The 24,814-nt window shown below is 38.0% G+C and overlaps 3 protein-coding genes across 4 annotated transcripts; 1 reads left to right on the plus strand and 2 right to left on the minus strand.

Annotated features, from left to right (window-relative positions):
- Positions 1 to 185: 185 nt before the first annotated feature.
- Positions 186 to 5,290, minus strand: LOC107417822 (DEAD-box ATP-dependent RNA helicase 10). Of its 2 annotated transcripts, none has more exons than XM_060814131.1 (14): positions 5,131 to 5,290; positions 4,818 to 4,977; positions 4,411 to 4,534; positions 4,248 to 4,317; positions 3,818 to 3,880; positions 3,654 to 3,728; positions 3,438 to 3,557; positions 2,747 to 2,788; positions 2,586 to 2,660; positions 1,790 to 1,936; positions 1,525 to 1,662; positions 1,154 to 1,265; positions 983 to 1,071; positions 186 to 577 (listed from the first exon to the last, which is right to left on the minus strand). In XM_060814131.1, the coding sequence occupies exons 2-14, from the start codon at positions 4,960 to 4,962 to the stop codon at positions 458 to 460; spliced, it is 1,320 nt and encodes a 439-aa protein (XP_060670114.1). In that variant the 5' UTR covers positions 4,963 to 4,977; positions 5,131 to 5,290; the 3' UTR covers positions 186 to 457. The 2 variants fall into 2 exon arrangements, with proteins under 2 accessions (XP_060670114.1, XP_060670115.1); XM_060814132.1 differs by having other exon boundaries at positions 5,196 to 5,212.
- An 11,111-nt stretch (positions 5,291 to 16,401) lies between these two features.
- LOC107417862 (proteasome subunit alpha type-2-A) lies at positions 16,402 to 20,760 on the plus strand. Its single transcript, XM_016026514.4, has 12 exons — positions 16,402 to 16,542; positions 17,073 to 17,129; positions 17,250 to 17,326; positions 17,549 to 17,613; positions 17,706 to 17,752; positions 18,130 to 18,205; positions 18,419 to 18,486; positions 19,047 to 19,116; positions 19,230 to 19,315; positions 19,626 to 19,688; positions 20,100 to 20,165; positions 20,468 to 20,760. Exons 2-12 carry the CDS (start codon positions 17,089 to 17,091, stop codon positions 20,514 to 20,516), a joined length of 708 nt encoding a protein of 235 aa, XP_015882000.1. The 5' UTR covers positions 16,402 to 16,542; positions 17,073 to 17,088; the 3' UTR covers positions 20,517 to 20,760.
- A 370-nt stretch (positions 20,761 to 21,130) lies between these two features.
- Positions 21,131 to 24,697, minus strand: LOC107417859 (pentatricopeptide repeat-containing protein At3g24000, mitochondrial). The gene has a single exon (XM_016026509.4). The coding sequence runs from the start codon at positions 24,484 to 24,486 to the stop codon at positions 21,274 to 21,276; it is 3,213 nt and encodes a 1,070-aa protein (XP_015881995.3). The 5' UTR covers positions 24,487 to 24,697; the 3' UTR covers positions 21,131 to 21,273.
- Between the last annotated feature and the right edge of the window lie 117 nt (positions 24,698 to 24,814).

The raw sequence follows: 24,814 nt of genomic DNA on the forward strand, positions 1-24,814 counted from the left end.
ATACTATATTCTACAGGTGTTCCATCACCCATCACAATGGGCACCAAATAATATTTTTCAAGTATAATTTTGACACCATTTGAAGGTGATGTTAGAAAAAAAGTGTTTCAGCAATTGAATGCTTAATCATTGCCAATCATCATACATTTCTATAAGCGATCTTATCGCACAAAATTCTAACAAAGAATACTAAACTATGCTCATTTATTAAACTATGCACATTTCAATAGTGTCAAATATCAACTATACAGATTTTATAAATGTCAATTTTCGTGTGTTTTCCCAGTGGTGTTCAACATATGCTCTTTTCTTTGGCTTCACGAGGGAGCTAACATAGCAAGCCAAACTGATATTTACAACAAATTCCAACTTAAGAAACTAAGAAAAATAAATAAATAAATAAATAGTAACTAAAAAATAACAAAACTCCAAAATTGTTGCATCAGAGCAGCCAATATCATCTTCTCCTTGACTTCTTGGACGACTTTACCTTCCTGAAACTGTAAATATCTCCATCATCATCATCATCATCTCCTCCATCAGCCCTCCTCTTCCTGCCCCCTTTCTCTTTAATTTCCTACAGATGTTCAACACGAGTTTCGGTAACCAATGACTGCAAACAAAATATGATAATGCCCTGGTAGTGGAACTACACATATGAAAATCAAGGCTATCAAATGTATAGAAAACCAAACTAGAAAGAACAATTAAACTACGGTAGATATGCTATCAATGAAACCAATCAGAACAACACATTCATAACATTCAAGGTGTTCAGAGGAAACTTCAATCATGTAGCAAGTGTATGAGATGCCAAAGGGTCTAAACAAGGGCAAGGGGCCATCATTCATCTTGATTTTTGAAGGCTTGACAGTAAGGCATGGTGGACAAATTAGTTGTCAGCAAAAGCACCGACTCCTGGCAATTCATAAATAGAAAAAGCAGATGAAGACAGAATCAGCAAGATAAAAAGGATTATTACAATAGTGGACAATCTTTTTGCTTCCTCGACACGCTCATGTAATAGAAGAACTTCCTCCTCCTGAGCAGGATATCCACTTAACTTCTTGCCTAAAAAGTAGAAACATTTTGTAAGTCTCTGGAATACTTTTTCTTGGATGCTTAATGGAAGAAATACGAAAGCATCCCTTACCAATAAGCTGCTCAATCAGTAAATACCACTCCAACTGATACTGATCCAATAGGGAGACTGCAAACCCGGATCTTCCTGCCCGAGCAGTTCTTCCCACTCGATGTATATAATCCTGTGACCCACTTGAAGTTAGTATATTCGGGTATAGATAACGAATATTAGTGAAACAAGTCTTTGTATATTCATCATCTTAAAGTGGTATTGAACAAAAAGAGCCAAAATTACAGAATAAAATAAGATTTAAGTGTCTCATACATGACTCCAAAAAATAATTGAAACACACTAGGATGTGCAGAAGATTGAGAAGCTCATTGGTCGATTACATATATCAGATTCAATGCTAGTACAGGACATAAGACAACAAGACTGACCTTGGACTCAAAAGGGATATCATAATTAATAACCACATCCACGGATGGAATATCCAGCCCTCTACTTGCCACATCAGTGCATATAAGTATATTACACTCTCCAGCCTTGAACATATTTAAGGCTCCAAGCCTCTTTGCCTGTCAAAGGAATTGCATCAATGAGGTTGGACAAAATTTGGAAAACAACCATACAGAAAGGGAAAACCATAAGGTTCAAAGCATTAGAGAAAATTATATGCATATTGGAGAAAATAAATGTATATACCTGGCTCATTTGACCATTAATTGGGATCGCCCTAAAGCCTAGTTTTCGAAGAGTGATAGCCAGAAAGCGTGTTTTATCACATGTGGAGGTGAAAACCATCGTTGTACATCCAATCATTTCAGTCAGCAAATAAACTAGATGACAATCCTGGAAAGATGATAAATCCAAGTAAAAAATTATATTCCAATAGTGCATATACCAGCCAAAATCAAACCACATTCATACTGCAAATATACAACACTTCAAAACGACAATCTACAAATTAAGGAGCTTTCCCCTAAGTTACAGATTAAGGGAGACAATATTACATCTTAAAGAAGTCATGCCTTTTCAAGCCACTCCACAACTGACAACACAATCACATCTTCAGCTTTCATGCTATCCACAACGTGAATTATGGAAATATTTGACTGAAACTAGAAGATGATATAACTAAGGGTAATTCCTTATATGCTTCTTCGTCGAATTAAGTAATTAATTAAAACCTTAAACAAAATTTATAAAATTGTATAGCTTTTATGTCCAGAAGACAAATATTTTCAAATTATTGAAATATTCCTCAAGTATTTTTTAGATCAATTAGCGGACTCCTTTCCACCATCCTCAAGAATTAGATCTTTAAAATAGAGATGTTTTTCCCATTTTCACCAACAAAAACTAAACAATAACCATTAATAATAAACTCACGTGTCAGACCCATTGGTTTATTACCACTTACAAGCCATAATACTTAAATAGAAATAAAATAATTTCTAGAAATCCCCAAAAGAAGTTTAAAACCAAGGTAAGGAATAACCTTATACATAGAAGCCATAAACCAATACTGTTGCTTCAGTGTGTTAACTGTAGAATATTTTGATGCTGCTTCAATCTGTAATAACCACACACCAAATAATCACAGTACTATTCGAGAAAAAACAATGAACCAATGTGACATGCAGAATTATTTTACCGTACCTTCACAGGGTTCCTTAGACAAGCCCTTTGAAGTTTTCGGACCTGAATAAAGAATTAAAATGCATGTGAACAATTTGAATTGTTTTTAATTGGCAAAAAACAAATTGAAATCCTTAAAATATTTTTCAATTATAATACAAAAGCACAAATTAGGGGACACTAGCAATGATTTTTTGAGTGTATGAAACCCTGGTAAACCTTCTAAAATCCATTTGGTGCCAACAATAACAAAATTTCCATGAACTCTATATAAAGGGCCATAATCTTTAAACCAGAAGTAGATGATGCTGACAAATGAAAACTAAAAGCATGAAAAAAAAAAAAAAAAAAAAAAACTCTAAATAAGATGGTGAAAGTGTTCCCAAAATCTGACTTGTTATGATGTAGAAAACTATACCCACCACTACAAGGAAACATAAATTAAGCGGACCATTCTGAATCTTTTAAAAGGTTTCACATGTTTCAGGAAGCATGTGGCAGGATTTACCATATATGGCTATGTAGAGATGATAATTTTTTAAATATATATATATATATAAAAAATAAAAAAATAAAAAATAAAAAAAACACCTCAGGAACAAACAAATGTTGCAGTGCATATAAAGTACTCAATTTTATCAGTCCTTGGAAATTGAAAATAGTATATCTAAAACTTGCTTCACAAGTAACTCAAGATACAATAATATGTTACCTTTTTGGTCATAGTAGCAGAAAATAAATATGTTTTTCGCTCACGGGGGATCACATTCAGAATTTCATCAAGTGATTTCTCAAAGTCCACATTAAGCAATCTGTCTGCCTCATCTAAAACCTGCTCAATATGTATGGACAACATAAAACTGATCAGAGAAGATAAAACAAAAATAAAAATTTAAAAAGTAAAATAATGTCAGATAGAAGGGAAAACCAGAAATTTCAGTGTACGAAGAGAAAAACCCTTCGTATTTTTTAAATGATCCACAAGGCGTCCAGGTGTAGCAACCTAAAACAGAGGGCATGAAATTAAAAAGTCAGAAAACAAAATAATAAAAGATTCTAGCAAGGCTATCAATCCAAGAAACAAACACTTACAATAATGTGCGGCCGCTTTGCAAGTTTAATTGCCTGTTGCCCCATGTCTATCCCTCCAACAAGCTACAACAATTTCAAAACAATGGTAAACTACATAATCAATGTCAACAATGAACTGAAATGAATAATCTTGCAACCAACCACATCAGAATGCTTAGCAAGACATTCTTGATCATCAAAAGGGTGCAGTCATTCTCTATTTTCTTATTGAGTTGATTCACCATAAGGGAGGACAAATAATACAAACAGATGATTAATACACTGATTAGCACAAGATTACTGAATTCAAACATTGTTGATTGTTATGTAGAGGTATAAAGCCAAAACCAGTTTTCCGAAAGCTAAAATTTATTGAGCAAATTCAAGGTGATAATCACTACATTCTTACATGCAAAAATTCTATGAGACTTAATTTAAACTAACTGCTCACCACTGCACATTTAACACCGATTTCAGACCCTAAAGCTTCAAACTGTTCGGAAATTTGAATCGCAAGCTCCCTGGAACAAGATCAAACAGTTAAATGATTCAATGTTTGGGGGAAAAGACAAAATTCCAATTAAAAATCAAGTTTACGAAAAAAGATAACTAACCTTGTTGGTGACAATACGCAAGCAAAAAATGGTCGTTGAGCTTCTAAAAGGGCTTGCAATATGGGTAGAACAAAAGCACCAGTTTTGCCAGAACCCGTTTGAGCAAGTCCAATCAAGTCTTTCCCTACAACAACAAAAATGAATCTTTCAGGACCAGAACATCGAGCATGCGATATAGACCCATCAATTTTCTTAATCCTACAGAGATAAATATTTTCATCACAACTCGGGCATTTATACTTGAAATGCCAAAGCACCAAAACGTTAAGCATAGCTGAAACAGATATAGACATCTTTTTAATACAGATATTTTCATCACCATACCATACAAATAAAATAATGAAAATTTAAAACTTGGGCATTTATATTTGACAAATAAAAAAGCAAAAAACAGAGAGAGCAAAAACCTTCAAGTGCATAAGGAATAGCTTCGGCCTGAATTTTTGAAGGGTTTTTCCAACCCAATTTATCACAAGCCACCACCAATTCCTTGCATATCCCCAAACCTTCAAACGTCTTTACCTCCTCCTTTTCGTTTCCTTCCGACAACATTTTTAAATCCTTAATCTGCCCAAAAAAAAAAAAAAACTGTATTTTTTACTCCTTAGAATTTACTACTAAGCTTTTTCTGCTCAATGTTTGTCACTCGGAGCCTAAGAATTATATATTTAAAAAAAAAAGTAAAAATACTATATGGTCTATATAGAAAGCAAGCTATACCCAGCGAGAGTGAATGTAGAAACCAGGTGAACCGTGAAGGTTTTAACTGACTGCTAATAGCAAACCTTGAAACGACGACGTAGTCTGGAATGAACCGGCGGGAGTGAAAATATGAACCAGAGGAACAGTAGGTTATGCGGGTTAAATTAATTGCTTTTTCTACGGCGCGCTAAAAACGATGCCTTTTGCTCTATATATTTTGACCTTTTTATTCATTTTTTTAAAATTAAAAAAATATATATTTTGAACTTTTTTTTTTTTTTTGGGGGGGGGGGGGGTAGGATTATCAATATTATGTTGATATTTGCATTTTAGTCCTTTAATTTAGCACTTTAGTCCTTTAATTTTATTTTGTAATGCTGTTTGATCCTTAAATTTTTCTTTTTTCAGTCTAATTTCATTAGTTTTGAGACATGCAGATTGTAAATCAGACAAATCTCTCCGGCATGTTGCTTTAAATACACTTGCGTATTTAAAAACAATTAAAAGTAATAAAAAAAAAATCTAAGACTTAAAATGTAACACCCCGTCCCAAATCGCACCGGAATCCGTGCACGTTGACCGAGGTTGACTGTTGACCGTTGACCGAAGGGGTCAAAAGTTGACTTTTTGACTCGGTGGGAATTTTGAGTTGACTAGGGTACCGTGGCGAAGTGCATGACGCCCTGAGTGCGTAGACTAGTAGCACGTCGAAAACGGAGCTACGGTTTGAAAGTTATGGGCAAAACAAGTTGAAGTGTAAACTGTCTAAAAGGTGCCGGGAGTTGACTTTTTCTTGTGATGTAATTGTGAGTTGACTCTTGTATGGTTGTAAAGTACTCGTCGATACGAGTTCATAGACTAGCGGCACGCTTAAATCGGACATGTGGTTAAAAAGTTATGGACGTTTGAAGTTTACCGGATACCGTATTATTTTAATGTTTTTGGGTCGTGAACAGTGAAATGCCACGTGTCAGCTTCTGAGTGGTCCACGTGGCATGAACAGTGTCACACAGGGTTTTAATTTTGAAAAACTCTCGGGGAAGAGAGAGAAAGAGAGAGAAGAGAGAGAAAGAGAGAGAGGAGAGAGAAAGAGAGAGAGAGGACCCGCCGGCCGCCGGCCATTTTCACGTTTTCCGGCCTAGTTACTGTACACGCGCCGGCCAGCCAGATTGCCCACCTCATTTCCGGCAAAACCTCCAAATTTCACGGCGAACGGCCGCCGGACGCGCCCGGATCGGACGTCCGAAGTTTGGCGGCGATTTTTCCCCTCCACCGCCGGCCACCGCGAATCGGCACTATTCCGGCCGATGTACAGTACACGCGCCATACACCCAGCATCCTCTCCTCAAGTCCGGCCTACCCACCAAAAATCACGGCCATCGGACCACCGACGCGCCGGGATCGGAGCGTTTTCCGGCGAGGGGTCGAAAATCTTCAAACGGTGATTTCTCCGCCGTCCGACCTCCGTTTTGCTCACCGTCGGTCCCGTTGGATTGCTCTCCTCACGATCTACAAATCTGCAAAATTTCACAGCAAACGGCCACCGTCGGAAATTACTGTTCCGGCGACGGTTGCCGGTGACGTGGCGGCCCGCCGGAAATTACTGTTCCGGCGAGTACCCCGAAAATTCCGGCCAGCTCCAGTCCGTAGTGTTCGACCTCCTGAACCCAAATCCGACTTCCGTTTCCACCAATTCGCGACGGTTTGGGAGAATTGCAGAGCCGAAACCCGAAAAGCTTCCCGATAAAATTCAAACCCCGTCGGGTACGATCATCGAAAATTAAGACCGGATCTGTGATTAGCATCACTCGAGCTTCGATTCGGTATATAACTCGTAAATTCTAGATATCGTTTGTGTTTTGACCCCCCCGGGTACCGGGTATTATTTACCCGAATAAAATATTAATTTATTTGACTGTCTGTGAATTTTGTTCTAGGAGCACCGGTGAGTCGTAGAATTGATCCCGTAGTGGATCATGGGTTAATTGCGTGCTCCAGGTGAGTGACCCACCTTCAAATTAATTTTGGGGAATTTAATTGATGAATATATTATGTGTGAATTAAATATTTGGAATTTAATTTCTATGTGCCAAATATTTATTGGATTTATTGTAGAATTATTTATGAATTTATTGGATTTAAGAAAATGCGAATTCTACAAAATTATGCCGTGTGGAATTATTTTATGGTTTTGAGGATTTTGAAATTGGTGTGGTTTTAATGGTAAATTGGGCATGATTTGATTTTCAAATATTTCAAAGAAAATATTTGGTTATATTGGTGATTTCAATTTTTATAAAATATGCCCATGGAATATTATGAGATTTGATTATGATATTTCGAGAAATTATTTATGCTATTGGGAAAATGTGGATATTTGAATTGATGGATTTGGAAGTTGGTGGATTTGAAAATCATGGAATTTATGGTATGGATTATAAGGAAATTGTGGAGAATTTTCCGGTTCAAGCGGATGGATTATGCCCGCTATGCTTATGAAAAATGTGAAATTTGTTTTATGATTTAAATTTATGGATTTTATGATTTTTAGATGCACCGTGCACGTACTGGTGTTCTGATTATGTGATATGGTATATGTGATATGGTTAGTGTGCACACGGTTGTGATTAGCGCGCAGGTGGGTGTGATTAGCGCGCAGGTGATGTGATTAGCGCGCAGGTGGGTGTGAGTAGCGCGCGGTTGATATTATGAGGGTGTCCTGTGGATGCCATCGGAGAGGGCGGCCACCCCCCTTTGGCCGGGACACCAGGTTAGCAGCGGCGCTGTGGGACGCCACGCGACCGTATGCCGGTTTCTTTCTATAACCTCCTGTCTGGCGGTACCTTGGGACGCTGGGTACTGTTGGCGCCACTGGTATATAGTGGGTGCATCAAATGATTTTCAGAACTGTGTTTTAAAAATAAAATGTTTGGAAACTGTATTGGAAAAATAAAATTAATTATTACTGCTTCCGATATTTAATTATTTGATGTCTTGGTTTTCGGGGAATATGAATAAAGGGTTTTGTGAAAATGTTTTAAAAGGGGAACCTTTCCAACTGAGAGAATTGTAAGGGTTTTGAGAGAAATTATTATTTCCAAATAATTATTATTTATACTTATTACTGTGATATTATATGGTATAGTAGTAGGGTCGCTCACTGAGATGATTAGCATCTCACACTCTTAAATTCCGTTCCTCTAGGTTCCAGGTTGTCGGTGTTCATTCGGATCGGACTTGATCTTCCTCGCTGTTTTACTTCGTGAAGTACCCTGTTCTTCTTTATTGCGGTTGTACTATTTCTTTCATTCTTGTTGTATTTATTTTGCACTGGATTACTGTATTTTTGTTTTGAAGTGCTGGAATTTGTGGAACCAATTTGTAGTTTGTGGGAGGAATAAGGGGATATTTTTGAAGTGTGTTTTCAGTGCAGGTAAATTTGTGGTAAGTAAATCCCTTAGGGGAGGTGCTGCCGGATTTTCCGTTGGAAGGTTCGGTGGTATTTCCCTGGGATCAGGGCTGTCTAGGGTTCCGGGGAAGGAATTCTGGACGGGTCCTGACAGTTGGTATCAGAGCTCTAGGTTCTAGTATTCCGAAGGGACTGTGCATTGTTGTGTGTCCCATCCATGTCTAGTCTCTCGTTTTACCCGCGTGGAAGCGTTCTTTCTGTTTGTCTCGAAGTAAATTCGTTGCCCGAGTTTGAATAACTCTAATCTTCGAGGGTGTCAATTAGGATCATCTAGCCTAACGGGAAATTCCTATGGCCTAGTCGATGGTCGAGGATGCCTTTTCTTTTCGAAGGTCAAGCTTATCATCGTGAATGGTATCCGTTTCGTTCATGGAGAAGAAGGATGATTGCCTAAGGATGTGTGTCGATCGATTTCAAGGCGTCAAAATATTTTCCCGATCGATTATCAAAATTTAAATGCTTTTCAAAGTGGTATTTGAAATTAAAGGTGTTTTATTCAAGTATTTTTGGTTTGTGCTCGTACATGTATCTGTATGTTATATTGTTGATATTATACTGCACCATATGGAGGCGGCGAACCAATGTGGTCCATGTAGAGCTAGCCCCATGATCATGTTGCCTACGAGCCCGGGGAATTGGACGGCCAATATAGGCAACCACCCTGGTTTGTATTGGTAGCAGAGTGTCGGTGACAGTTGGAATCATGGATTACGTAACATGTAGAAGGTGTCGTACGTACCTCCATTACAAGCGTGCATATTTTATTTTATGCTATGAATTTTAAGATATGATTTTCAATGTGGAGTTTTAACAACTGCCTATGCAAGTTAGGTATATTTGAAAAATATATTTTATTATTTGTTTTATGTTATGGTTTTTTCAAGAGCGACTTAAGGGTTAAGTATTGCCAGTCGAGAATCCAAAGAAGGGTATCGTTGAGTTCAAAAAGGAGATCTTAAAGGAAGTACGCGATTCAAAGTATGCGATACCCCCCAAGGGTATAAAGACGTATGGAATGCTCACTGGATGACATGGTGGTTTGGCACGATAAAGGAAGTTGCAAGATCCGAATAAAGGTACTTAAGTCACCGACAAGTAAAGTAGGGAGATGTAAATATGGATTTCGTGCTTAAACTATCGTTCACAAAGAGAAGGTACGACAGCGTTTAGAGAATCAAGCAAGCTCCGGATAGCGACTAAAGTTCTACTTGGTGGTTGATGAGGTTAATGAGATGAGGATGATTCCTTAGGCATGGTTGGATGTTTAAGCATGGTTATTTTCATTCTAGAAGCTAAGATCTTGATATCTTATTTCCTTGGAGATTTAAGGTTCGTATTGGTGGTGCTTTATCGATTCAAGGTGGTTGAGATTGTTGGTGATAATTTACAATGATAAGGAGTATGATTTTTGGGACGGAGTTAGAATTTAAGAAGTGTGGAATACTTTATTGGGTTAAGGATCTAGTGATTTGTTCATAGTATTGGTGGTGATGCTAGAATTAAGATTTAAATTTCTTATTGCTTGAGGTGTGGATTCATGGAATTTATTTGAAATAAGGGAAACTTAGGGTTTTCAAGAATGATATTTGGATGTTGAGAATTTTATTCATGACCTTGATGAATTTAGTTAAAAGAAAGATTGATGTTTGTCGAGGTTAAGACTATTGGTTAATCAATGAGGAGCAGGGGCTTTATAATTGTAAGTACTAGGAGGGTAATCGAAGATAAGTGAATTAATCTCAACCTTAACTTGGTGATACCAGTATTTGAGGAAATTAGACTTAAGTTCTAATCTAACCTTTTAAAGTGCTGATCGAGTCACGAGAGTTGGTTGTTGGTTTAAGGATGCATGCTTTAGAAGCACCTTATGGTTAGCGTTCGACTATGACCAAGACTTGCAGATCGTGTTCTCGTGGACCAATTTGAATATCCTTAATTAGTGGGCATGAGAAGGAAAGTTGCACAAGAGGGAAGTTAAAGTCACTATTAGGCGAATGTAGTGGCAGATGCCTTGAGTAAGAAGGCTACTGGATCTTTTGCTCACATCCAAGTCATCCAACTACCTCTCATGGTGGAGTTGAAGAAGATGGGGGTGTTAATGCATATGCATCCTTCAGGAGTTCTTATGGCTAGCTTCCAGGTACGACCGGTGTTGGTGGATCGTATAGTAGAGACCCAAATGGAAGATCCTAAGTTGAGGACAATTAAGGGCAAGGTACAAGAAGGTCTTGATCCGGAATTTTCCATAAGGAGGGATGGAGCCCTCGTGTATAAAGGACGACTTTGTGTTCCGGATACCCCAGGACTCAAGAAGGAGATTTTAGAGGAGGCGCACAGCTCGATGTATGCGATGCATCCTGGGAGTACCAAGATGTACCGGACGCTTGTTAAGTATTATTGGTGGATTGGTATGAAGAGAGAAGTGGCAGACTTCGTATCAAAGTGTTTGATTTGTCAACAAGTGAAAGCAGAAAGACAGAAGCCTTCGGGACTACTCCAACCTTTACCGATTCCCGTGTGGAAGTGGGAAGAACTCAACATGGACTTCGTATTCAAGCTTCCTTCCACACCTAGAAGGTACGACGGCATTTGGGTAATCATTGATCGTCTCACCAAGTCAGCACACTTCCTACCGGTACGAGAACATTTTTCACCCGAGAAGTTAGCCCAGTTGTTCGTGCAAGGCATACGTGAGATCAGTTCAAGATGGCCTTCTCTACTGAGTTTTGTCCTCCTGCCTACCGTGAAGCAAGAAGGAGAGAGTTCGAGGAACTACGACAGGGGAACATGACGGTGACAAAGTACGAGAGGAGATTCCGAGAACTATCAGAATTCTACATGCACCTAATTCCCGACGATCACACAAAGAAGGTGAGGTTCATAGACGGATTGAAAGAGAGTATCGGCTACACCCTTTCTGGATCAGTACATCCCACCTATCAGTCCGCCAGGGATGCAGCGCTCGAGCTAGAGAGACAGGAGAAGATACACAGACCCTCGAGGCGCAGATCATTCGAAGGTTCGTATAGCGGAGTACCTCGACAAGGGGCAGCTAAGAAGAGCCATAGCTCAGGCTCAGACAGTGATGGGTTAAGCCCACGAGGCAGATTCCAGAGGAGAGATAGTTATCGCATGCCCCAGCCAGCTCGCCATTCGATCAGTGTGGATGCAAGCTCGTATCAGCAGTCACGCATTGGTTCTCCGCGGATTTGTCCACTTTGTAGGGGGAATCATTCTGGGCAGTGTCAGATGGATGGTTTATGCTTTCGGTGTGGGCAGCCAGGTCACATAAGGAGGGATTGCCCTTATGGTAGCGGCAGTGTGCTAGAAGTAGGTCGACGGACACAGCATACGGGGATATTTCCAGGACAGAGTTCCCAGGGGAGTCAGCCAGTAGGAGTTTCTTCGGGATCAGTCCAGCCGTCTGCAGGATCGAGTCGAGGTAGAGGAAGGAGACCCCAGCAGACAAGTCAAGGCCGGGTGTTTGCTATGACGCAGCAGGGAGCCAGGACTACGCCCGACGATTTCACAGATCAAGTGATGGAAGCAGACCTGATCCTGTTGGATCTATCCAGACTTGAAGTAGTGTTGGGCATGGATTGGTTGGCAAGGAACTACTTAGTCGAGGAAGCGACATGGGAGCCCGAAGCGCAGGTGCGTGATCAGAACCCTTGTTTGTTCCAGTGACGCGTGGAAATTTCGAGGACGAAATTTTTGTAAGGGGGGAAGGCTGTAACACCCCGTCCCAAATCGCACCGGAATCCGTGCACGTTGACCGAGGTTGACTGTTGACCGTTGACCGAAGGGGTCAAAAGTTGACTTTTTGACTCGGTGGGAATTTTGAGTTGACTAGGGTACCGTGGCGAAGTGCATGACGCCCTGAGTGCGTAGACTAGTAGCACGTCGAAAACGGAGCTACGGTTTGAAAGTTATGGGCAAAACAAGTTGAAGTGTAAACTGTCTAAAAGGTGCCGGGAGTTGACTTTTTCTTGTGATGTAATTGTGAGTTGACTCTTGTATGGTTGTAAAGTACTCGTCGATACGAGTTCATAGACTAGCGGCACGCTTAAATCGGACATGTGGTTAAAAAGTTATGGACGTTTGAAGTTTACCGGATACCGTATTATTTTAATGTTTTTGGGTCGTGAACAGTGAAATGCCACGTGTCAGCTTCTGAGTGGTCCACGTGGCATGAACAGTGTCACACAGGGTTTTAATTTTGAAAAACTCTCGGGGAAGAGAGAGAAAGAGAGAGAAGAGAGAGAAAGAGAGAGAGGAGAGAGAAAGAGAGAGAGAGGACCCGCCGGCCGCCGGCCATTTTCACGTTTTCCGGCCTAGTTACTGTACACGCGCCGGCCAGCCAGATTGCCCACCTCATTTCCGGCAAAACCTCCAAATTTCACGGCGAACGGCCGCCGGACGCGCCCGGATCGGACGTCCGAAGTTTGGCGGCGATTTTTCCCCTCCACCGCCGGCCACCGCGAATCGGCACTATTCCGGCCGATGTACAGTACACGCGCCATACACCCAGCATCCTCTCCTCAAGTCCGGCCTACCCACCAAAAATCACGGCCATCGGACCACCGACGCGCCGGGATCGGAGCGTTTTCCGGCGAGGGGTCGAAAATCTTCAAACGGTGATTTCTCCGCCGTCCGACCTCCGTTTTGCTCACCGTCGGTCCCGTTGGATTGCTCTCCTCACGATCTACAAATCTGCAAAATTTCACAGCAAACGGCCACCGTCGGAAATTACTGTTCCGGCGACGGTTGCCGGTGACGTGGCGGCCCGCCGGAAATTACTGTTCCGGCGAGTACCCCGAAAATTCCGGCCAGCTCCAGTCCGTAGTGTTCGACCTCCTGAACCCAAATCCGACTTCCGTTTCCACCAATTCGCGACGGTTTGGGAGAATTGCAGAGCCGAAACCCGAAAAGCTTCCCGATAAAATTCAAACCCCGTCGGGTACGATCATCGAAAATTAAGACCGGATCTGTGATTAGCATCACTCGAGCTTCGATTCGGTATATAACTCGTAAATTCTAGATATCGTTTGTGTTTTGACCCCCCCGGGTACCGGGTATTATTTACCCGAATAAAATATTAATTTATTTGACTGTCTGTGAATTTTGTTCTAGGAGCACCGGTGAGTCGTAGAATTGATCCCGTAGTGGATCATGGGTTAATTGCGTGCTCCAGGTGAGTGACCCACCTTCAAATTAATTTTGGGGAATTTAATTGATGAATATATTATGTGTGAATTAAATATTTGGAATTTAATTTCTATGTGCCAAATATTTATTGGATTTATTGTAGAATTATTTATGAATTTATTGGATTTAAGAAAATGCGAATTCTACAAAATTATGCCGTGTGGAATTATTTTATGGTTTTGAGGATTTTGAAATTGGTGTGGTTTTAATGGTAAATTGGGCATGATTTGATTTTCAAATATTTCAAAGAAAATATTTGGTTATATTGGTGATTTCAATTTTTATAAAATATGCCCATGGAATATTATGAGATTTGATTATGATATTTCGAGAAATTATTTATGCTATTGGGAAAATGTGGATATTTGAATTGATGGATTTGGAAGTTGGTGGATTTGAAAATCATGGAATTTATGGTATGGATTATAAGGAAATTGTGGAGAATTTTCCGGTTCAAGCGGATGGATTATGCCCGCTATGCTTATGAAAAATGTGAAATTTGTTTTATGATTTAAATTTATGGATTTTATGATTTTTAGATGCACCGTGCACGTACTGGTGTTCTGATTATGTGATATGGTATATGTGATATGGTTAGTGTGCACACGGTTGTGATTAGCGCGCAGGTGGGTGTGATTAGCGCGCAGGTGATGTGATTAGCGCGCAGGTGGGTGTGAGTAGCGCGCGGTTGATATTATGAGGGTGTCCTGTGGATGCCATCGGAGAGGGCGGCCACCCCCCTTTGGCCGGGACACCAGGTTAGCAGCGGCGCTGTGGGACGCCACGCGACCGTATGCCGGTTTCTTTCTATAACCTCCTGTCTGGCGGTACCTTGGGACGCTGGGTACTGTTGGCGCCACTGGTATATAGTGGGTGCATCAAATGATTTTCAGAACTGTGTTTTAAAAATAAAATGTTTGGAAACTGTATTGGAAAAATAAAATTAATTATTACTGCTTCCGATATTTAATTATTTGATGTCTTGGTTTTCGGGGAATATGAATAAAGGGTTTTGTGAAAATGTTTTAAAAGGGGAACCTTTCCAACTGAGAGAATTGTAAGGGTTTTGAGAGAAATTATTATTTCCAAATAATTATTATTTATACTTATTACTGTGATATTATATGGTATAGTAGTAGGGTCGCTCACTGAGATGATTAGCATCTCACACTCTTAAATTCCGTTCCTCTAGGTTCCAGGTTGTCGGTGTTCATTCGGATCGGACTTGATCTTCCTCGCTGTTTTACTTCGTGAAGTACCCTGTTCTTCTTTATTGCGGTTGTACTATTTCTTTCATTCTTGTTGTATTTATTTTGCACTGGATTACTGTATTTTTGTTTTGAAGTGCTGGAATTTGTGGAACCAATTTGTAGTTTGTGGGAGGAATAAGGGGATATTTTTGAAGTGTGTTTTCAGTGCAGGTAAATTTGTGGTAAGTAAATCCCTTAGGGGAGGTGCTGCCGGATTTTCCGTTGGAAGGTTCGGTGGTATTTCCCTGGGATCAGGGCTGTCTAGGGTTCCGGGGAAGGAATTCTGGACGGGTCCTGACATAAAATGCATTAAAAATTGAATTTTAAAGATTAAAGTGTTAAAAATAAAGTTTAAGATTATAATATAATTATGGATATAAAGATGTCTTTTGCTTTATATCTTACCATTTTGTTTTGGTAGGTTTATATTATTTTTCTTCCAAAAACCTATGGGTTATTGATATCTACATTTTGGTTTTTAATTTTTTTTTCTGTCATTTTAGACCTTTAGTTTTACTTTTTTGGTGCTTTTTAATCCTTAATTATTTTTTAGTTTAATTTCATCAAATTTGAGACATTGTACTATGACAAAGAACAATAAAATTACAAAAAAAATTTTGTTATTTGTTATTACTAATAAAAATAAACAATTTGTTTAGTAAATTTTAATTAAAGTATTTAATATTATTATTTGTATATTAAAATTATAAAAATAAATTATTTAATGATAACTATTTGAATTATCATCCCATAATCATTCATCAATTATGATACATAGTATTTTTCATGTATAATAAAAAAATATCATAAGTCTTTTTTATGTTTGGAAGTAAAAAAAGAAAAAAAGAAAAAGAAAATCTCCTATATATATTGCTTCAAATACACCTGCATATCTAATAAAGGTTAAAAAGTAGACAAAAATAATTAAAAGATCAAAATGCATTTAAAGCTTAATTTTAAATATAAAATGCTAAAAACGGTTTAAGAATTAAAATACAATTATAGATATAATTCTACAACTAACAAAGTCAATGATCTTAAAAATATTGGCCTCTTTAATTTTAAAATCTTATTTCATGTACAATTTTGTGGTTTTATATTAATAGAATTTTCCCTTTTAATATTTTAATAAAATAAATAATCAATTTTCATTTGTCTAATAATATTTAATAAATTTAATATTTATAATATGAGTATTTTCTTCTATTACATTACTTGAAACTTAAGTTTCCTTATTCTTAAATTTGCATGCAATTTTTTTTTTTTTTGGGAATTAAATTTGTAGGCAATTTCATTTGGCAATTTTAATTTAATTCAATTTAATTTGACATTTTGGTTCGAAAAGTTTATCACCCTCAATGTCCTACTAAACGGCGTCGTAAAAACTTGTGCCTTTGCTTATGCTCGACTGTCTTCTTTAGCATTCTCGGCAAGAAACCTCCTTTTCTCTGTCTCTCTCTGTCTCTCACTGTTTCTTGGACGCGTCTCATTCATTTTTTTAAGGTAATTGAAAATCGCCACTAAAATCCCGACGACTGGTTGAATCTCCGTTTGGTTGCCCAGAAAACTAAATTTTATTTGTTTTATTTCTATTACAAAAAGATATCTTTTTTTTTTTTTTTTTTTGGTGTTTTTGATTGAAATTTTTTTGCTTGTGAATCCTGATAGTCGTGGAATGATTAAGTGTTTTCTAGCTCCATGAGCTTTAAAAATCGGTGTTCTAAAACGAATTCGATATATATGTTGTATTTATGCATGTATATATTCAGCTTTTTAGTGGGCACTTGTAAAAATTTACATGATTTTAGCAATGTAAATATGAAATCTTGATGATCTTGAAAAATGCTGAATTGGGATTTCTTGAGAATTTTCCAATGCGTCTTCGTTTCAGTTTGTGTGTGTCTATGTATTTATTTCTTCCTGTGAGTGTGACTGTGTGTGATGGGTGCTCTTACTGTTTCGGATCTGCTGGTTCCCATATATTAAAGTTCAATTTTTTTTTTTTTTTTAATTTTGGAATTCTCTGGCTGCAGGCTTTTCCTACACATTATGGGGGACAGTCAGTACTCATTCTCTCTTACCACTTTCAGGTATAAATTCTGAACTAATTATTGGTCCAAAACAATACTTACGAGGTTTCTCGTTTTTGTTGGTTTTTGCTCCATAAGTAACATGATTTTGTTTCCCTTTTTGTGATATGTTATGCACAGTCCTTCTGGTAAGCTTGTTCAGATTGAACATGCTCTAACTGCAGTTGGGTCTGGCCAAACGTCTTTAGGGATTAAAGGTATATAATATCATCACCATGTTTAATTAATATTTTGTGTTATTTCTTGATTTTATGAACTTTAGACTTGTTGTGGGAGTCCTCGCATATTTCATTTCTTGGATACAGCTTATGGATCTGATCAAACTTTAATCAAGTTACTTTAAACTTGTAGTATATGAGAAAATGATCAAATTTTTTTTGTTGTTAACATTTCCGTTGCATCTTAATCTGTTTGAACAGCTGCTAATGGTGTTGTCATAGCAACAGAGAAAAAACTGCCGTCTATCTTAGTTGATGAAGCATCTGTAAGTGAAGAATTACTCTTTATAGAGTACATTTCCCTTTTTCCATTGGAAAATTGAATTTTTGTTTCACATGTTAAGTTGCTTAATTGCAGGTTCGGAAGATTCAGCTATTAACCCCTAACATTGGAGTTGTTTACAGGTTTGTTTTGTATGCAAGTATCTATTTGTTTAGGGTTAATTGTTTGATGCAAATATGGTGTCATTGGTGCTATACTGCTTCAATAGTCTGTTCTATCATGGCATTGAGCCAATGAGATGTTTATGGCAATAACTATACCTTTGCAATTATGGGTTGTATGTGAAATGAAGTATTAAGGCTCTGTACCATATGCATAAAATTTACTTTTTTTAACCTCTTTCATATTTTGATGCATCCAAAATTGGAGATATCATAAGTTGATAATCTACAAAGGCATTAGGAATATAACTGAAACCTTATCACTATTAATATTTTTAAAAAGAAAAAATTGTTATAACTTCTTTGACATTTGAAATTTATTATCATCTCTCATGCAGTGGCATGGGTCCTGATTTTCGAGTTTTGGTCCGAAAGAGTAGGAAGCAGGCAGAGCAATATCATCGGTTGTACAAAGTATAAATCAAATTCCTTTGTGCTTTTTGTTTTCATTGTCTGAGCTATGGTTTACTCTGAGAAATTCTGACTTAAAAGGGATTACACAAAGTATTGTTTCTGCCAACTTCCTGGTTTACTTTTTGGTACTTTATGCAGTTGGTCTTAAACTACTATTGTTTGTATAATTGATCAATAGAACTTGCAATCTGACTTGATGATGGTATTGTGCAGGAACCAATCCCTGTTACACAACTTGTGAGGGAAACTGCTGCTGTTATGCAGGAGTTTACTCAGTCAGGGTAATCATCTATCCTTTCTTATTTTCATTTTTTTTTTTTTTTCATCAGTCTTGTTAATATACATATGATATTAATCTATTATATTTGGATTTTTGTGGATCTAAATCTTTTAATTATGCTTATGTTCGGTTTCTGTGCCAGTCCATGTATCTTTAATCTTCTAAAGGCAAAGTATTAAAAGGAAACAGTGTTCAAAGTAAAAAGGAAAAGATAGAAAAGGAAGATAATGGTTAAAAAAGATAAATGAAGTTGACAGCATTTGAGGAGGATGTAAATGCTTTATTGCCCTGTAAATAACTCTAAAATATGCCAATTTAGTGATCGTCTTCAGTCTAAAACTGTTGACCGGTTACAATTTGAGTTGGAGGTATTTTGTTGCATCGTGTCTTGTTTGGTACATTGGATAAGTAGATCAAATTGCATTGACTGCACTAGTTAGTAATTTTATGTATCTTTGATGCAGGACTTGATTAGGCCAGTACAATCCACTGTCAAATAAATCTCTTTATAAATTATTTTTCTCTTTTCAAAATTCTGATTTGTCCTTTTCTGTAACATAGTGGTGTAAGGCCATTTGGAGTTTCACTGCTGGTTGCTGGGTTTGATGATAAAGGGCCACAATTATATCAGGTGTGTGGGATTCTATATCCATTTACACTACTATGGTTACATGTGCATTTTCTTAAATATACAAAAAACAAAGTACTAGAATCTCCTATAATTCATTCTTGCTGATGCCGTAGGTGGACCCATCTGGTTCATACTTTTCGTGGAAAGCTTCTGCAATGGGGAAAAATGTCTCTAATGCAAAGACATTTCTTGAAAAGAGGTGAGTTGTTAATGTAGAGTAGTGTATCTGATGTCTTTGTAAATTATTTGAGAGTTTGTAGTTATGGTAAATTAACTATTTTCATTTTCTTTCCTTATTAACTAGGCATGTTTGTTTCAAGAAATTATCGAGGACAAGAGATTGCCTTGTTATAGCCTAGGGTTAAAGAATATTGGATTACTTGATGTCCGTTAACAGAGACTCGTCTATTCCATTCCCTTTTTCATTCTAAAGGAGTTCTTTGTAACATTGACAAACATGCTTCTTCCTCTTCTAATGCTTTTAACGGTTCAACTTGATATTCTTATAGGTATACTGAGGACATGGAGCTTGATGATGCTGTCCACACTGCAATATTAACCCTGAAGGAAGGGTAGGTAGTTGATCTCCAGGTTTCTGCACCAAATAATATAACCACTAAAGTCTTATCTATGAAATCATCTATCATAAATTGCATGGAAATGGGATATAAGCGATTTATTTTTCATGTTTTCATATTCTTCAAGTCATCGTGGCTAGCCATCTATAAGCTTTTACCTTCCATAGGGGCTTCCCATATATGATAAATGTAAAATAGAACAGTTTAGCTGTCTCTTCATTGATTTATCAAATCCTTATGAAAGCTTCAGTCTAGGCTTGTTCCATAATTATGTAAGGTAATACTCTAATAGAAGTTTTAAGTTTCATGGTAGTTAATTTCATTCATTGTGCAAAGCATAAGTAAAACTCTCTTCTTGTTTTGTTACAAAAGGCGATCCTTTAGAATCTATTCCATGTGATCCAGGTTTGAAGGACAAATCTCTGGCAAAAACATTGAGATTGGCATAATCGGCACTGACAAAAAGTTCAGGCAAGTTTACCTGTTTTATTTCCCTGCACACCCTTGGGTGTGGATGCATCTTAGAATTGCTGTTTGACTATGTTTCTCCATTAACTCAGTAGATTTAATAGTAAAATTGCAGAAGGAAACAAATATATTGGCTATGGTGATATGGGATAGATGTTGGCTTGGTGTAGCTAAAATGTCTTTTTGCTTACTTTCACATATAAGAGGCTTGATTGATTTTGTCCAATGTTGCTCTGTAGAAAAGTTTTATTTCTTTAAATCCCATGCAACCGTCATGTTTGTTATTTGTGCTTATTTTGCTGCAGAGTTCTTTCACCTGCGGAAATTGATGATTACTTGGGCGAAGTTGAGTAATCATCTGAAATTACTGAAGAAAACCAGGAATATATTTCACTATATTGTCAGAATAGGGTCAATTTGTAGACTGTCGTAGACTGTAAGACTATTTTGGCAGAGCTATAATAGTTTGCAAACGTCTTCCTGCTCCCCTCTTCTGTGTAATAGGCAGAGTCAGCTTGCAGATGTTTTACTTTTCATGTTAATCCTTACAAACTGAGCACTCGTTTCTTCTTCTTTAAAATATTACAATTTACAATTAGTCTTGACTCAGATAAAAGACAATAGCTTATATTTGATGAGTAGCATTATGCCTATAATTCCCGTATTGAGACTTTTTCTTCATTCACTGTGACAGGCCTGATAACAGGAAAAATAAAAAAGTAAATAAATAAATAAATAAAGGGAAGGAATTTTGATAAACGTTGTTTCCCCCTCTCTATTAGCCATTTATTGTCGTTCATTAATGTTTCCCTACAAGAATAAAATAAGATATAATGATTGCAGTGAATTATTTGTCTTAAAGCTTGGAGTTCTTTTACGAGTCAACCAACAATGAAGAAAATACAGTCTAAATAACTCCAAAAAGCAGGAAAAAACTTTTCTTTACAAATTACACGTAAGCTTTCCTATTGTGGAGGGAAAAAAAGCTCACCTTGAAAATTTCAAAATAAAGGGTTTTCTGTGCATACTTAGACTATACAGGCTATCCCAATAGATGATGGGATTTCAAAACTATTCTCTAAACATAAAAAGGTGCCTCAAAATGACTTCATTACCAAAAGTCAGCACAAGAACATTTGCCATCGCTAAAATGGTGAAACCTATAAGGATCCCTCAGTATGATCTTCCTCCCAACTGTTCCACTGACAAACTTATAGACAGAATGGCAATCACCACAAACACGAAGATTCTTGAAGATCCTAATAGGTGAACCTTGTGGAGTATTGATCAATCCGAAGGCAAGGGCAATTCTCTCACTATGGTTCCAAAGATTATGTTCCTTCTGTTCTTCATCTGTATCATGCAGTGCATAGCTTGTATCAGCAACATAGCCTGCTTCTCGAATCATCTTCATAAGCTCAGCCAACTTGCTGTAAATCTGTGGAGTCTGAGGATGAGATTTTTCACCCATCCCAAATTTACTTATCTGGCCTTTCAACTTAACCCAACTGCAAGCAGGCTGCTTCTTTATGTTGTTCGATCCCATTTGACTCCTTACATTCTCTACGTCTTCCCATCTCCCAGTAGTTGCACAGATATTTGAATAAAGAACATAAGCGGAATCATCTGAAGGGTCCAATTTAACAAGATTTTCTACAGCTGTTCTCCCTAGCTCTAAATTGCAATGGATTTTACATGATGCTAGCAAGCTCCTCCAGACAAGATCACTAGGAGGAACCGGCATTTCTTTAATAAATTTTTCAGCCTCAGAAAGCCTTCCTGATCGTCCAAGAAGATCAATTATGCACACACAATGCTCTGTTGCAGGTGGAACACCAAAAGTTGCAGTCATTGAAGTGTAATATTCAAGACCTTCGTCCACCAGACCCCCATGACTACATGCAGATAGAAGTGAGACAAAGGTGACATGGTCAGGTTTCTGTCCCCAGTTTAGCATTTCATGAAATGTCTCCCTAGCCTTCTGGAAACTCCCATGTCTAGAAAAAGATGATATCATTATGTTCCATGTTAATCTTGACCTGTTAATTGGTGCGGGAAGTATTCTTAAAACATCATCCATTTCGCCACACTTTCCATACATACTCATTGCTGCATTTGTAACATAATGGTCTGATTCAAAACCAAGTTTAACTGCCAAACAATGTAATTGTTGACCTTCCTCTAATACAGCCAAGTCACCACTCACCGAAAGTGCCACAGAGAAGCTAAACTGATCTAAATCTATCCCAGTATTTCTCATCTTCAAAATCATTTTTAAAGCTTCTTCAGCATAGCCATTATGAGCATATGCAGCAATGATAGCATTCCATGTGATGGAATTTTTGTTAGCTAATACATAAAAGATGGAATTGCCTGAACTTAAATCACCACAATTGGCATACATTGTTATAAGAGAACTCTGCACATACTTATCAAATTCAAATCCCATCACAACTATATGTCCGTGGATGGGCATCCCATGTTTCCGTAGACCATCAGGAGTCAAGCAACCACCAAGAACATTAACCATTGTGATGTAGTTTTCTGGTATACCTTCTTCTCTCATCATATTAAAAGCTTTTATTGCCTCATTTGGTTGCTCATTCTCAGCATGGCTTCCGATAAGAGCATTCCAAGTTACTTCATCTCGCTTTGGCATCGTTTGTGATACCTTCTTCGCTTCAGTCATTATACCAGACTTTCCATACATGGTGACTAATGCATTACCAACGACCAAATTGCCCTGTAACCCTGCGAGGATAGAAATAGCATGAAGCATCCTGCCTTCATGGAGAAATTCAGGGCTAGAACAAGCAGACAATGCACTTGTGATAGTTACATAGTTCATTAACTTTCTCATCCGAAGCATTTCAGAGAAAAGGTCCAAGGCATTTTGGCATTCCTCATTCTGACCATAGCATGCTACCATGGAGTTCCATGAGACTAAATCCTTCTCTGCCATTCTCTGGAAAACGGACTCTGCATCTCTACATCTACCTGCCATTGAATACATATTCAGGAGAGTATTTCCCACATATACATTTGATTCCAAACCCAGTTTTACTACAAGTCCTTGAATTCCTCTTCCCCGGTTTAAATTGTCTGCAGAACTGCACACCGTTAACAATGTTGAAAGTGTAGTAGAATTCACTTCTTTATGGACATGCCTCATCCAATAGAAATATCTTAAAGAATTTTCACAAAGCCCATTCTGTGCGTTTGCAGTAATAATTGAATTCCATGAGATAGTGTCACGTTCAACCATGTTATCAAATACATAGCAGGCCTCGTCCACACTACCACAGCTACCATACATGGCTATAAGGGAGTTTAACACAGAAACATTAGTCTCAAATCCAGACTTTATAACATGCCCAAGAACTTGAAGACCCAAAAATTGGTCACTAAGCATCCCACAAACACTGATAACTGCAGCAATTGTATTCTCATTGCAAAATATATTTTCATACCTCATACGCTTATAAGTATCGATAGATTTCCCTAATTCTCCATTATCTGTATACCCAACTATTAAAGATGTCCAAGTGACAACGTTCCGGTCAGGCATCTCTTCAAAAAGCTTCTGGGCATCAGAGGCATGCCCATAGGTGCCATAGAAATGCAACAAAGAAGTACCCACGAAAACATCACTTAACAAACCAATTTTAACAACGAACCCATGAACTTGAACTCCTTCACTAAACTTACAACCAGACTTATCACATGCTGTTATCATACTAGAAATCAGAAACCCACTTGGCTTGACGCCATGGCCACAAACCTCTCTAAAAAATCCAATTGCTTCAGGGTACATACCCACTCGGACATATCCCGACATCATCGTATTCCAAGAAGCTTCATTTCTTTCGGACACATCATCGAACACGTGCCGTGCTTGTTCTATACGGTCAAACCTGGGATACATACTTACTAAAGTATTCGAATAAAATACACTGAAAGGCAAAATACCCTTTACGCATAGTCCATGTAATGCTCTGCCATTGATTTCTTTGGTGATTTCTGAGAACCCCTTTCGAGGAAAGCTCGAGATTTCGGAGTTGGGGTGGTTTAAAATGAACCGGACACCAAAGTCTGCGACTTTTTCCGGGCATGGAGCAGAGACAAGTTGAGGATTTAGGTGGTTTAAGCGGTAGAAGATGGAAAAACAAGCAATGGGTTTTGGAAGAGAGCATTTGGAGAGTGAGAGTAGTTTGCAGTGCGTAGCCAGCTCTGCACCTTCTCTGTTGGAGATTTGGATATTGAAGAAGTGCAATGAGCTTATGGATTCGTTTCTGAACTGGCTGTGGTTGGGTTTCCCGCGCATGGCGTGTATAGATGTTACTCAGCCCATTTCGGGAAATGCATGGTTCGGCTACACCAGTCAGCAGATGACACATGGCAGTGTGGACCCACTCCTCTGACTTAGTTTTTTAATTCTTGTCGTGTCCCACTGTCTGTGTTTTCTTAAGGTCCAAGCATTGGTCAAACACTAGTAAGAATACAGAGGAGGATTGGCCAAAAATTGCACACATCCCTCGCTTAAAAATTAACAAGTGTGAGTCATTTCAATGTGCTAATTCCTTTTTCCTCATTTATATACTTTGTTAGAGTACTGATTATGTGTTCTGTTTGTTCGCAAGATAAACTTATCA

Source organism: Ziziphus jujuba, chromosome 2 (assembly GCF_031755915.1).
Source record: "Ziziphus jujuba cultivar Dongzao chromosome 2, ASM3175591v1".
Taxonomy (NCBI): domain Eukaryota; kingdom Viridiplantae; phylum Streptophyta; class Magnoliopsida; order Rosales; family Rhamnaceae; genus Ziziphus; species Ziziphus jujuba.